Genomic DNA, 14,790 nt, shown 5'->3' on the forward strand with positions numbered 1-14,790 from the left:
GTATACCGATTTGGATACTGTTGGGGGGATGACTTACCTGGGACAAGCTGCAGCAGCCGGATCTCTGGCACTGAGTCTGGTTCTGCAGTGCAGAAGGGAGGGTGGAAGAAGAGGAGAGCGGTAGTGATAGGGGACTCGATAGTTAGAGGTACAGACAGGAGGTTCTGTGGTCGTGACAGAGACTCCTGGATGGTTTGTTGCCTCCCGGGTGCCAGGGTCAGGGATGTCTCTGATCGCGTGCACAACATTCCAAAATGGGAGGGAGATCAGCCAGATGTCGTGGTACACATCGGTACCAATGATGTAGGAAGAAAGGGTCAGGAGGTCCTGAAGAGTGAGTACAGAGAGCTTGGTAAGAATTTGAAAAAGCAGGACCTCGAGGGTAGTAATCTCCGGATTGCTGCCTGTGCCACGTGCCAGTGAGGGTAAGAGTAAGGTGCTCTGGAGGATGAACACTTGGCTGAGAAACTGGTGTGGGGGGCAGGGTTTCAGATTTCAGGATCATTGGGACCTCTTCTGGGGCAGGTGGGACCTGTACAAGAGAGACAGGTTACACCTGAACTACAAGGGAACCAATATACTTGCAGGGAGGTTTGTTAGTGCTATTGGGGAGGGTTTAAACTAGATTTGCAGGGGGAGGGGAACCAGAGTGACAGAGCAGATAGTGGAGCAGGGGTGAAAATAAATGATGTTAAAAGTTCATGCAAAGTCACAAATAGAAGGGTTGTGTGTGGTGGTAATAATTTTCTGAGGTATGTTTAATTTCAATGCAAGGAGTATTATGGGGAAGGCTGACGAGCTGAGGGCGTGGATTGACATATGGAATTATGACATTATAGCCATTAGTGAAACTTGGCTACAGGAGGGGCAGGACTGGCAGCTCAATGTTCCAGGGTTCCGATGTTTCAGACGTGATAGAGGCAGAGGGATGAAGGGTGGAGTGGTGGCATTGCTAGTCAGGGAAAATGTTACAGCAGTGCTCAGGCAGGACAGATTAGAGGGCTTGTCTGCTGAGGCCATATGGGTGGAGCTGAGAAACAGGAAAGGTATGACCGCATTAATGGCGTTGTATCATAGACCACCCAATAGTCAGCGAGAATTGGAGGAGCAAATCTGCAGAGAGATAGCAGACAACTGCAGGAAACATAAAATTGTGATAGTAGAGGTTTTAATTTTCCACACATTGATTGGGACTCCCATACTGTTAAAGGTCTAGACAGGTTAGAATTTGTAAAATGTGTCCAGGAAAGTTTTCTAAATCAATATATAGAGGTACCGACTAGAGAGGATGCAGTATTAGATCTCCTATTAGGAAATGAGTTAGGACAGGTGACGGAACTGTGCATAGGGGAACACTTTGGTTCCAGTGATCATAATGTCATTAGTTTCAACTTGATCATGGATAAAGATAGATCTGGTCCTCGGGTTGAGGTTCTAAACTGGAAAAAGGCCAAATTTGAAGAAATTAGAAAGGATTTAAAAAGCATGGATTGGGATAGATTGTTCTCTGGCAAGGATGTGATTGGTAAGTGGGAGGCCTTCAAAGGAGAAATTTTGAGAGTGCAGAATTTGTATGTTTCTGTCCGGATTAAAGGCAAAGTGAATAAGAATAAGGAACCTTGGTTCTCGAGGGATATTGGAACTCTGATAAAGAAGAAGAGAGAGATGTATAACATGTGTAGGCAACAGGGAGCAAATAAGGTGCTTGAGGAATACATAAAGTGCAAAAAAATACTTAAAGATATCAGGAGGGCTAAAATAAGACGTGAGGTTGCTTTGGCAGTCAAGGTGAAGGATAATACAAAGAGCTTCTACAGGTATATTAAGAGCAAAAGGATAGTAAGGGATAAAATTGGTCCTCTTGAAGACCAGGGTGGTCGGCTATATATGGACCCAAAAGAAATGGGGGAGATCTTAAATGGGTTTTTTGCATCTGTATTTACTAAGGAAACTGGCACGGAGTCTATGGAAATAAGGCAAACAAGTAGGGAGGTCATGGAACCTATACAGTTTAAAGAGGAGGAGGTGCTTGCTGTCTTGAGGCAAATCAGAGCAGATAAATCCCTAGGACCTGACAGGGTATTCCCTCGGACCTTGAAGGAGACTAGTGTTGAAATTGCAGGGGCCCTGGCAGATATATTTAAAATGTTGATATCTATGGGTGAGGTGCTGGAGGATTGGAGGATAGCTCATGTTGTTCCGTTTTTTAAATAAGGCTCCAAAGGTAATCTGGGAAATTATAGGCCAGTAAGTTTGATGTCAGTAGTAGGTAAATTATTGGAAGGAGTACTAAGAGATAGGATCTACAAGTATTTGGATAGACAGGGACTTACTAGGGAGAGCCAACATGGCTTTGTGCGTGGTAGGTCATGTTTAACCAATCTATTAGAGTTTTTCAAGGAAGTTACCAGGAAAGTGGATGGAAGGAAGGCAGTGGATATTGTCTACATGGACTTCGGTAAGACCTTTGACAAGGTCCCACATGGGAGGTTAGTTGGGAAGATTCAGTCGCTAGGTATATATGATGAGGTAGTAAATTGGATTAGACATTGGCTCAATGGGAGAAGTCAGAGAGTGGTAGTGGAGGATTGCTTCTCTGAGTGGAGGCCTGTGACTAGTGGTGTGCCACAGGGATCAGTGCTGGGTCCATTGTTATTTGTCATCTATATCAATGATCTGGATGATAATGGGGTAAATTGGATCAGCAAATTTGCTGATGATACAAAGATCGGAAGTGTAGTGGACAGTGAGGAAGGTTTTCAAAGTTTGCAGAGGGATTTGGGCCAGCTGGAAAATTGGGCTGACAAATGGCAGATGGAGTTTAATGCAGACAAGTGTGAGGTATTGCACTTTGGAAGGATAAAGCAAGGTAGAACATACAAGGTAAATGGTAGGACACTGAGGAGTGCAGTAGAACAGAGGGATCTGGGAATACAGATACAAAATTCCCTAAAAGTGGCGTCATAGGTAGATAGGGTCATAATGAGAGCTTTTGGTACATTGGCCTTTATAAATCAAAGTATTGAGTATCAGAGTTGGAATGTTATGGTGAGGTTGTATAAGGCATTGGTGAGGCCGAATTTGGAGTATTGTGTGCAGTTTTAGTCACCGAATTACAGGAAGGATATTAATAAGGTTGAAAGAGTGCCGAGAAGGTTTACAAGGATGTTGCTGGGACTTGAGAAACTGAGTTACAGAGAAAGGATGAATAGGTTAGGACTTTATTCCCTGGAGCGTAGAAGAATGAGGGGAGATTTGATAGAGGTATATAAAATTATGATGGGTATAGATAGAGTGCATGCAAGCAGGCTTTTTCCACTGAGGCTAGGGGAGAAAAAACCCAGAGGACATAGGTTAAAGGTGAAGGGGGAAAAGTTTAAAGGGAACATTAGGGGGGGCTTCTTCACACAGAGAGTGGTGGGAGTGTGGAATGAGCTGCCAGATGAAGTTGTAAATGTGGGCTCACTTTTAACATTTAAGAAATCTTCGTCAGGTACATGGATGAGAGGGGTATGGAGGGATATGGTCCAGGTGCAAGTCAGTGGGACTAGGCAGAAAAATGGTTCGGCACAGCCAAGAAAGGCCAAAGGGCCTGTTTCTGTGCTGTAATGTTCTATGGTTCTAATATTGAATCACAAGGGATTTAGTTTGGCTTTTTTGACACTGATCAACAGAAAAAGACTGTTTTGTGTCAAAGTGGAAATGGATCTGTACAAAGTGATCTAAATTAATTACAAATATAAAACACAAAATAATTGATTGCATAAGAATTTACCCCCCTCTAGTATGACACACCAAATCTCCAGTGGTGCAGCCAATTGGTTTCAGAAGTTACATAATTAGTTAAATAGAGATTACCTGTGTGCACTAAAGATGTTTCAATTGATTTAGTAAAAATACACTTGTATCTGGAAGGTCGAACTGCTGGTGAATCAGTATCCTGGCAAAGACTACACCATGAAGACAAAAGAATACTCCAAGTAATTCTGCAAAAAAGTTATTGGAAAGCACAATTCAGGAGATGAATACAAGAAAGCTTCCAAGTCTCCAACTCACTGAATATGCCTTGGAGTACAATTAAGTTAATTATCAAGAAATGGAAAGAACACGGCACAGCAGTAAACCTGCCTAAAGCAAGCCATCCTTAAAAATGGAGTGACCACGCAAGGGGACTAGTGAGCGAGTTCGCGAAGGGATCTTTGGCAACTCTGGAGGAGTTCAACTGGTGCTTCACCAGTCGTGGTAGCTTTATGGGAGAGTGGCAAAGAGAAAGCCATTGTTGGAAAAGAAAACTCAGATGAAATCTTGGCTAGAGTTTGCCAGAAGGTATGTGGAAGACTGAAGTCAGCTGAAGGAATGTTCTTTGATCTGATGAAACCAAAATTGAACTTTTGGCCATCAAACTAAATGCTATGTTTGATGTAAGCCAAACACCACATGTCATCAAAAACACACCATCCCAACCATGAAGCATGTTGGTGGCTGCATCATGCTGTGGGGATGCTTCACTGCAGCAGGTCCTGGAAGGCTTATGATGGTAGAGGGTAAAATGAATGCAGCAAAATACAGGGAAGTCCTGGAGGAAAACCTGGTGCAGTCTGCAAGAGAGCAGCAACTTGGGAGAAGATTTGTTTTCCAGCAAGACAATGACCCCAAGTATAAAGCCAAAGCTACATAGGAATAGCTTAAAAAGAACAAAGTTAATGTCCTGGAGTGGTCAAGTCAGAGTCCAGACCTCAATCCAATTGAGAATTTGTGGCTGGACTTGAAAAGGGCTGTTCACTCACAATCCCCATGCAATCTGAGAGAGCTTGAGCAGATTCATAAAGAAGAATGGGGGGAAATTGCAGTGTCCAGATGTGCTGAGCTGATAGAGACCTATCCACACAGACTCAAAGCTGTAATTGCTACCAAAGGTGCACCTACTAAGTAATTACCCTGAAGGGGTGGGTAATTATGCAATCAATTATTTTGTGTTTAATAAATGTAATAAATTTAGACCAATTTGTGGAAATTTGTTCTCACTTTGAAAGAGTCTTTTCTGTTGATCAGTCTCAAAAATGCCCAATTAAATCGTTAGTCTCCATAGACGATGAATTTGCAAACTTTTTCCAGGGCGCAAGCCTGGGCAAGGTTTTTCTGTGGAAGACCGGCAGTTGCCCAAGCTGCAAGTCTCCCTTTTCCATGCCACCAATGTTGTCCAAGGGAAGGGCATTAGGACCCATACAGCTTGGCACCAGTGTTGTGTGGTTAAGTGCCTTGCTCAAGGATACACATGCAAGCCTCGGTCAAGGCTCGAACTAGCGACCTTCAGATAACTAGACGAACGCCTTAACCACTTGGCCACGCGCCAACACGGGTTCTAAATAGTAGTTTGCGCTGACAGGTTAGATTGTATGGAATCCAGGGAGAGCTAGCTAGTTGGATAAAAGGCTTGATGATAAGAAGCAAAGTGTGATGGTGGAAGATGGTTTTACAGGCCAGAGACCAGTGACTAGTGGTGTGCTTCAGAATTCAATGCTGGGTCGATGATTGTTCATCATCTATAACAACAATTTGATGAGGATGTACTGAAAATAGTTTGGAAGTTTACATATACTAAAATAAGTGGTATCATAGTCAATGAAAATGGTTACAGTGGAGCCTTGGTCAGCTGAATAAGTGGTACAAGTGATGGCAAATTGAATTTGATTCAGATAAGTGTGAGGTTTTGCATCTTCGGAAGTAAAACCAGGGGAGGACTTTTATAGGGAGCAGTAGTGCCCTAAGGAGTGCTATGAAACAGAGGGACCTAGGAGCACAGGTATGTGTGGTGGTGTAACCAGTAGAAAGGGAGGTGAAGAAGGCTTTTGGCATGTTGGTCTGTCAGTTTAGAAGTTGGGATGTTATTTTTCATTTGCAGTGTGAAACATGCTAACATTTTGAGAAAAAGAAAAAAGGTAGTATTAGAGTAAATGAAGAACATTAAGATGGATATGGATATGTCCACAGGGCCTGAAAGGATATACCCAGGTTACTGGGAGAAGTAAGAGATCAGATTGCTGAGGCCTTGATCAAGATCTTTGTGTTCTATCTAGGCACAGGTGATGTCTCAGAGTACTGATAAGTAGTAAATTTTATGCATTAGGGCTCTAATTATTCAATAAGGGAATTAGGAATAATCCAGTGAGTCTCACATTAGTTGTAAGGAATCTATTGGAGGAGCAGGTGACAAAAGTGATTGATGAAAGTAAATACCGGATGTTGTCTTCATGCATTTTAGTAAGGCATTTGACAAGGTCCCTGGTGCTAGGCTCATCCAGAGGATTAAGATACCTAGGATCCATGGTGGTTTGGATTCAGAATTGGCTTGCACGTAGAAGACAGATGAGGACATATTCTGGGTAGAAATCCATGTGGATCACTAAGTTCACAGACGATACAAAATCGGTGGTTTTGTGGAAGATTGCCCAAGGATACAGCAGGATATAGATTAGTTGCGGATGTGTGTGGATAAATGCCAGAAGGAGGTAAATTCAGGCAAATGTGAATTGTTTCAGTTTGGGAGATCAAATGCAAAGAAACAGTACACTGTTAATGACAAGACCCTTAACGTGCCTGCCCCCATAACTTAGCGCATTAAGTTGCAGCTTTATAAAACTCTGCTTAGACCACTTCTGGAGTATTGCATTCATTTCTGGTTGCCGGAAGGATGTAGAAACTTTGGAGAGGGTGCACACTTACCAGGATGCTGCCTAGATTAGAGGACATGTCCTGTAAAGAGATGCTGACCAAGCTTCCTTTGCTTTTTCTGGAGGAGAGACCCAATAGCAGTTTATAAGATTCAGGTTTATTTACCACATGTATATTGAAACTTAGTGAAGTGTGCCATTTGAATTAAGAACCAACACTCCCACAGATGGGCTGGGGATAGCTCTCAAGTGTTGCCATTCGAGAGGTGTAGATGGACAGCCAGTGTCTATTTCTCAGGTTGAAATGTTTCCTACTAGAGGACATGCATTTAATGTAAGGGGTAAGTTCAAAGGAGATGTGTGGGCTGACGTTTTTTTACACGGAGAGGTGAGTGTCTGGAATGCAGTGCCGGAGGTGGTAGTGGGGGTAAATATAATAGAATTTAATAGTATTTAATCATAATAGTATTTAAGAATCTCTTGGATAGCCAAAGGAACCTGTAGAGGATGGAGGATGTGGTATTTTGCTCGGCATTTAATTACAACTTCAAGGGGCCTGTTCCTGTGCTGTACTGTTTCATGTTCTAGCAGCTGTACTTGTCAGTGATTGCATTTCAAATTTTCCCACCTCTTCTTGCGTAGTCAGATCCTAGTCAACAATTTTATTGACTATCTTAAGTAGCTGAGGAGGACTGGGGCAGTGACAGGGAGGAATATCGCGGCAATAAAAAAATACAGCAGACATGAAAAGCATCATCCTCTGTAGTCATATAGAGTTTTACTGAGGACATCTGGATGTAGTTTTATTTTCCATGCCAAGGAAGATGTTTTTATCTTGGAGTCAGTGCAGTGTGAGTGTACTCATTAATTGATAGGATCAGCGGATTATACCATGATTACTAAGCTTAGAGGAAAGAGGGGATCTGATTGAGACCTAAAAGAACCTGAGAAGGGTTAACGGAGTATCTGTTGTTTACATTGTAGTATACTTTAGAGTAGTGGTCACCAAACTTTTTAAGCCCAAGATCCCCTACCTCGGCCTTTGTAAAAGGCAAGATCGACTGAGGCAGAAAAGACCGGAAGTAAAACCCCGCAACCCGGAAGTAGAAATAATGTATAAACACCAGGGGTACCCACCCTTTATTTGCACCGCGGACCGGTTCAATATTGACAATATTCTTGCAGACCAGCCGATGGGGGGGTGTGTGGTTAAACACGACTGGAATACAGCAATACTCGAAGCAGGTTCCTTATGTCCAGTCTATTCTGCAATTTCGTTTTTGCGGCTCTCGGCACTTGGCTTCTGTCCCGCGCTGCTTACGTTTTTTCTGCTGAGAAATCTCAGCGGGTTTGTCTTTAAGTGCGGGGTGCTTGGACTCAAGGTACCAAAGCAGTTTTGAGGGCTTCATTGCCTTATTAGACAGCCTCCGGGTCCGAGCTCCAGCCTCCCACCCACCTACCACCAGACGCCTTGGCCAGGTGCGGTTGGGCATGGGTCGGGTGAGAGGACAAGGTCAGGGCTGGAGGTCCCCAAGCCGGGCCCGCGGCAGTCGCCATCCGGAGGGAGGGAGCGACCAAGCGAGGAGAGCAACAGGGTACGCCGCCCCCCTTGTAGGATCTATCGGCCGACAAAAGTTTGTTTCAGTAGATCGCAGCGCAGTAGCTGCTCTGATACTTAGGAAACCCTGAGCCCGAATTAGGTCATCTGTGAATATTTTAGCGCCAGGTTCCCCACAAACATTCGATGTGCTAAACAGGTTTAGAGGCAGCGCTCCAGGCCAGTAGCGACGGCACTTCCCGCCGGCCGCCGGAGGCCAACCAGTGATCCCTGGCGCAAGGGTGTCACTGCGTTTAGGCGACTGATGACTTCGCGTGTGTTCAAGTTCAACAGTGGGCGTGACAAGGAATGAGGAAAGGTGCAGCTGACTCCTATCGTTTCCTCGCGGCCCGGTGGTTGGGGACCACTGAATTACACTGTGTAGTGCGGGGGAGCTACACACATGCGCACTGGGCAGAAAGAACGGAACTAAAACCCCACAACCCGGAAACAATCTCTCAACAGTATTTGTGTATTTATTTTTCTTTTTTTTTCGGGATCTACTGGGAAAGTCTCAAAGATCAACTAGTCGATCGCGATCGACGGATTGGCGACCACTACTTTAAAATGACAAGCTCTGCTACAGATTTTTCCAGATTAAGCGGTCAGCCATTTAGGACTGAGTTGCGATAGTTGTGGGCGTTTAACTGTTGAGAATAATGTATTTTTGAACATGCAGGGAATTAAGTAACGGGTATCTCAGAGGAAAGTAGATTTACAGTACAGGATTGTGCCTTGCTCAAGGGTTTCTGCCCTACTTTTACTCTGGTATCCTTATATAATTGACAAATTTCATTGTTCCTTAATTCTGACCTTTTACCTCTTCTCACCTGCCTATCTCCTCCCCCGGTCCCACCTCCTTCCCTTTCTCCTATGCTGCACTGTCCTCTCCAATCAGATTCCTCCTTCAGCCCTCTATACCTTTCCCACCCACTTGGCTTCACCCTCTCCTCACCCCACCTTTTTATTCTGGCATCTTTCCTTCTTCCTTCTCAGTCCTGAAGAAGGGTTTCATCTCAAAACATCGACTCTTCCCTCATTTCCAAGAAAACTGCCTGACCTGCTGAGTTCCTCCAGCATTTTGTGTGTGTATTGCCTTGGATTTCCAGCATCTACAGAGTCTCTGGTGTTTAATGTTCATTAATGTTCCTCTGCGTTGTACAATAGAAACAATAATTCAGTAGTTTCTTATTGGTGGCTGCATATTTCTCACCATTCTCCCATCAGCTATACTCAACCCCTCCGTATATCACATGTCAATAGGTACATTACAATCCTTATTTAAAATCTGGATCAATAGTTCAGTTTCATCTACTCAGGTGAGCCTTGTGTCCTTACAAACAATAATTATCAATGTTTATCTATGTTGAAAAAATAGTGCAGTTGTTTTTGTGGGATTACCTTCAGGATTGTGGGATTGATAGTTTTTTAATTTTGCTACTCTTTAATGTTAATTTATTTAAATATTTATTTTCATTTATTTTAATGTTACAGCCAGCAAGGAAATATTGCTGCCATTTTCCAACAAATATAGAAGATATAGTCCAGGAATCCTCTGTTAAAGATATATCCTCGGAAAGGTAATATACGTCAAACAATTCAAGCAATGATGAGAGCTATGCTGTTAAATGACCTGGAATTTCCACCTGCTTGACACAAAGTCCAATCAGATTTTTAATTGCCTTGACTGCAAAATGAAATCCGAACTTGAATTTATGGTTAACTATGTATATCAAAATGTACTTGCATACTTGAAGCAAATATGTTTGTCAAACAATTATTAATTTCAATTTGGCTTTGTATTGCTGGAAGATAAAATATGCTTATCCAGTAATGTTATGACCTGTTAAATATAGACTTCTGCTGACAATAACAACTGTGTGATTATTGGATCACTGTAGGGTAGTCAGCCTGAATAACACAGGAGAGGATGAGATTACCTGGGGCAGTGAAGAACTTCCAGTTGATTCTCTTCAGCAGACCCATTTATCCAAAGGTAAACTCCTACAATTTTAATGAGCTATGTTACATTTCAGAATACTGAACACCTATTTGACTGTTGACTGACTGTGCAGGAGGATGGGCTTCAAATTTTTATTTTTATTTTTTGGATCATTAGGTTCTGTTCCAGGGAAGGTGTGACCTGTGAAAAGGGATGGGGACCAGTGGAAGGTGCTGGTTTGCTGGTGCTGCTCTGGGGTGGTGCATTTAAATTGGAGTTGCCGGGTGATAGGATCCAGAGTGCCAGGGCAGCTAGTGAAGTGGTTGTCTATATTCATAGACAGGAACTGAAAGGTTGGGCATGATATGACTGATATTCTGGGTTGCATCTATTTCAGTTCAAAGTCCATTTATTATCAAAGTATGTATGCAGTATACAACCCTGAGGTTCATCCTCCCACAGACAGCCACAAAAACAAAGAGGAATAACCATGGAACTAGTTCAAAGGAAAGTATCAAACCCCTAACGCACAGTAAAAAAAGAAACAAATTGTGCAAACAGCAAAAAAAATTAGCAAGAGACAGAGAATATAAAACAACAAACCACAAATCATTGGACCAGTCCAGGCAATATTCAGTTCAGCTCAATCTACCGCTGCGTCATTTGTTAATGCCAAGCTGCAGAGCCAGTCTACCCCAGTCAAAATCGCACAACTATAGCGACAAAAAAAAGGAGTGACAAGGTGATTTGTTGGTAAGGCAGATGAGCTTAGAGCATGGATCAGCACATTGAAATATAATATTGCAGCCATTAGTGAAAGTTGCTTACAGAAGGAGCAGGGCTGGCTGCTCAGTGTTCCAGGGCCCCTTTGTTTTAGACATGGTAGAGTGGAGGTATTAAAGGGGGAGGAGTTGCTCTACTTTTCAGGGAAAATGTCACAGCAGTGCTCAGACAAGACAGACTGGAGGACTACTGAGGCTACATACATAGAAATGAGGATTAAATAAAGGATGACCATGTTAATGGGATTACATTATAGACATCTCAATAGTCAGCAGGATTTAAAGGAGCAAATTTATAGAGAGAAAGCAGACATTTCTAAGGAAAAAAGGGTTGTGAAAGTAACTTTCCACATGCTGACTGGAACTTCCATACTGTAAAAGGACAAGATGGGATAGTTCATCAAATGTGTTCAGGAAAGGTTCCTTAATACAAAGAAGTCCCAACTAGAGAGAGTGCGATACAGGTAGTCCCCGAGTTACCTGTTACCTGCCCGACTTATGGACAACTTGTACTTACGAACCGAGGAAGGAGAACGCCGTCTGCTATTTTAAGTTGTTGCAGTTGACATTGTGTTGAGTGTGTAACTTTGTATTTGATTTAAATTTTTCTTAGCAAGATTCACCCTGATCCCAGCCCCCCCCCCCCCCCCCCCCCGCCCCCACACCCCGGTTCTGGTCGAAAAATGGAGCATGTGAAAGGCCCTGCCCTGATGAAAGCTACAATTATTACTAAGCAACGCAGTGGTTTAATTATTGGAATACATACATTTCTTAAGAGTTTTATATGCATAGAAAGGTAAAATATAGATTTGTATATACTAAGACAAACGTTTGACTAACTGACATTAAATAATACCGGATGTACTTGTTCCAACTTGCCTACAAAACCAATTTAAAGACGGACTCAGGAATGGAACTTGTTCGTGGCCCGGGGACTGCCTGTACTGTGTATCCTATTAGGGAATGAGACTGGACAGGTGACAGAGTATGAATGGGAGAACACTTTGGATCAAGTGATCATAATTCCATTAGTTTCAAGATAATTACGGAGAAGGATGAGTCTGATTCTAAAATGAAGTAAGGCCAATTTTGATGGCATCAGAAAGAATCTGGCAGGTGTGGATAGGGATAATTTGTTCTCTGGCAAAGGGACACTCGGCAAGTAGAAAGTGAAATATTGAAAGTACAGAGTTTGTATGTTCCTGTTAGAATAAAAGGCAAGGCTAAAAAGTTTAGGGAATCTTGATTTTCAAGTGATGTTGAAGCCCTGGTTAAGAAGTAAAAGATGGAGGTGCATAGCAGGTATAGGCAGCAAGGAACTAATGAGGTGTTTGTGAAGTATAAGTAGTGATGATACATGAGGAAGATCATGGGGACTAAAAGAAGCTATAGGGTTGCTCTGGCAGATAAGGTGAAGGAAAATCCCTAAGGGCTTCTATGGATATATTACGAACAAAAAGCTAGCAAGGGACAAAATTGGTTAATTTGAAGGTCAATGTGGTCTCTTATGGAGCTAAAAGAGACGAAAAAGTTCTTAAATAGATTTTTTTGTATCTGCATTGGGAGATGGACAGATTCTTACAGAACTGAGCCAAAACAGGAAGTGCGGTTATTTTTATATTTTTAGAGATGTATGAATGTATGAATATTGGAGACAAATTTGAAAGTAGCATGGCAGGGAATGGGCCCTCATTGAGTTTCGGAGTCAAAGTATGAGCAGACTGCTGTTTGCCTGAGGCAGCTCCTGCTCTGCACTGTGAACTCATAATTTGCTGGGACCCAGTCTCTGGAGAGAAGGCTACGCCCACGGCAGTGATGGAAGAATTATTTTGGTTCCCATCCTAAAGCAAAGGTGCCCCTGAACTGATCAAGGCTGCACTTTAGGAAGGTAGAAAGCCCTTGCAAGGATAAATATCTGTGTAATCCTCAGTTTCCCTCTGTTTCTCAAGTAAGTCTTGGACTCATAAATGTAATTGCAAAGAAAACATAGCAATGCCTGCGGAGATTCAGCATGGCACCAAAAATCTTGGCAAACTTCTATAGATGTATGCTGACTGGCAATGTTATGGCCTGGTGTGGGAACACCAATACCTTTGAGTGGAAAATCCTACAAAAGGTAGCGGATTTGGTCCAGTAAGTCATGGGTAAACCTCCTAACCATTGAGCATATCTACATGAAACGTTGTCATAGAAAAGCCGCATCAATCGTCAAAGATCCTCACCACCCAGGTCATGCTCTTTTCTCAAGGCTGCCATTAGGTGGAAGGTACAGGTGGCAGGACTCTCACCACCAGGTTCAAGAATAGTCACTACACCTCAATCATCAGGCCTTTGACCAAAAGGGACAACTACACTCATCCTGATTCAGCTGTTCCCACAAACAATGGTCTCACTTTAAGGACTATTTATCCTGTTATTTCATGCTCTCATTACTTATTGCTATTTATTTATATTTGCATTCGCACAGTTTGTTGCTCATTGATCCTGTTTACTGTTACTGTTCTGTAGGTTTGCAGGAAAATGAATCTCAGGGTTGTATATGTATATACTCTGATGATAAATTTTACTTTGAACTTTGAAGTAAATTATGCTGAATATTCTGGTCTGGAATAATATTGTACTCTGCATTGCTACAGAATGGGACATAATTTCATGTGTATTTCTGTATGTAGTTGCATTTGACTAAATGTAGCAAGCTTTAATTCATAAGAAAATTAATTATGTTAATTTCTGTTACTTGTGAATTGCACCAGAAATTATTGAATTTTAGTTTTTAACAATAAGAATATCTAAATCACAGTATTGCTGTACTTTGTTCACAGTGATTATGTTACTTTATAAACTGATAACTTTTTTCTTTGTTATACTACAGAAGAACATCCAGCAATGGGAGAGAAGCTAGTTGCCCTTTCAGTTGTAAAGGTTCCCCCTGAGAGTCAGTATACAGGCTCCAAACTGGAGGCGATCATTAAAACACTACACAGGTTGCTGGAACAAAAGATTCCTATGCAAGAATTTGAGGTATGTTCTCAAACATATATACTGGAGTCTATTATAAAGGATGTAGTAACAGAGCACATAGACAGGATTTGAAAAGTAATCCTAGATTTATGAAAGGAAGTTGTAGTTGAGAAACTTTCTGGAGTGTTTTTATTTTTGAGAATGTAACTGGAAGAATAGATGAGGAAAAGTCAGTGGGTGTGCTTTATTTGGGTTTTTAAAAGCTTGCTTTTAAAATCTGATATTAAAAGCTGCTGTGCAAAGTCAAAGCAGGTGGGATTAAGGAAGATAGGTAAAAGCTTATGGCACGTTGGCCTTCATCAATCCAAGTACTGAGTATAGGAAATGGGATGTTGGAGTTCTTTAAGACATTGGTGGAGCCTAATTTGGAGTGTTGTGTGCAGTCTTGGTCACCTAGCAACAGGAAAGATGTAAATACGGTTGAAAGAGTGCGGAGAAAATTTACTAGGATGTTGTCAGGTCTGGAGGACTTGAGATGGGAAGATTGAATAGGTTAAGACTTTATTCCTTGGAACATAAAAGATTGAGAGGAGATTTAATAGAGATGTACAAAATTATGAAGGGTATAGATAGGGTAAATGCAAGCAGGCTTTTTCCACCAATGTTGGGTGGGACTACAACTAGAAGTCATGGGTTAAGGCTGAAAAGTGAAAAGTTTAAGGGGAACATGAGGGGAAACTTCTTCACTCAGAGGCTCATGAGAGTGTGCAATGAACTGCACAAGTGGTGCATGCAAGCTTGATTTCATTGTTGAAGAGAAGTTTGGATAGGTACGTA

At 42.2% G+C, this 14,790-nt stretch overlaps 1 protein-coding gene across 2 annotated transcripts in view; it reads left to right on the forward strand.

Moving 5' to 3' along the window:
• Positions 1–14,790, forward strand: part of ptpn13 (protein tyrosine phosphatase non-receptor type 13) — a 294,978-nt gene that overhangs the window by 264,754 nt on the left and 15,434 nt on the right. For both annotated transcript variants that reach the window (XM_073065248.1, XM_073065249.1), the window contains exons 39-41: positions 9,763–9,848; positions 10,170–10,264; positions 13,865–14,013. In XM_073065248.1, the coding sequence (XP_072921349.1) occupies positions 9,763–9,848; positions 10,170–10,264; positions 13,865–14,013 (330 nt within the window). The remainder of the gene's footprint in view (positions 1–9,762; positions 9,849–10,169; positions 10,265–13,864; positions 14,014–14,790) is intronic.

Source organism: Hemitrygon akajei, chromosome 13 (assembly GCF_048418815.1).
Source record: "Hemitrygon akajei chromosome 13, sHemAka1.3, whole genome shotgun sequence".
In the NCBI taxonomy this organism is placed as follows: domain Eukaryota; kingdom Metazoa; phylum Chordata; class Chondrichthyes; order Myliobatiformes; family Dasyatidae; genus Hemitrygon; species Hemitrygon akajei.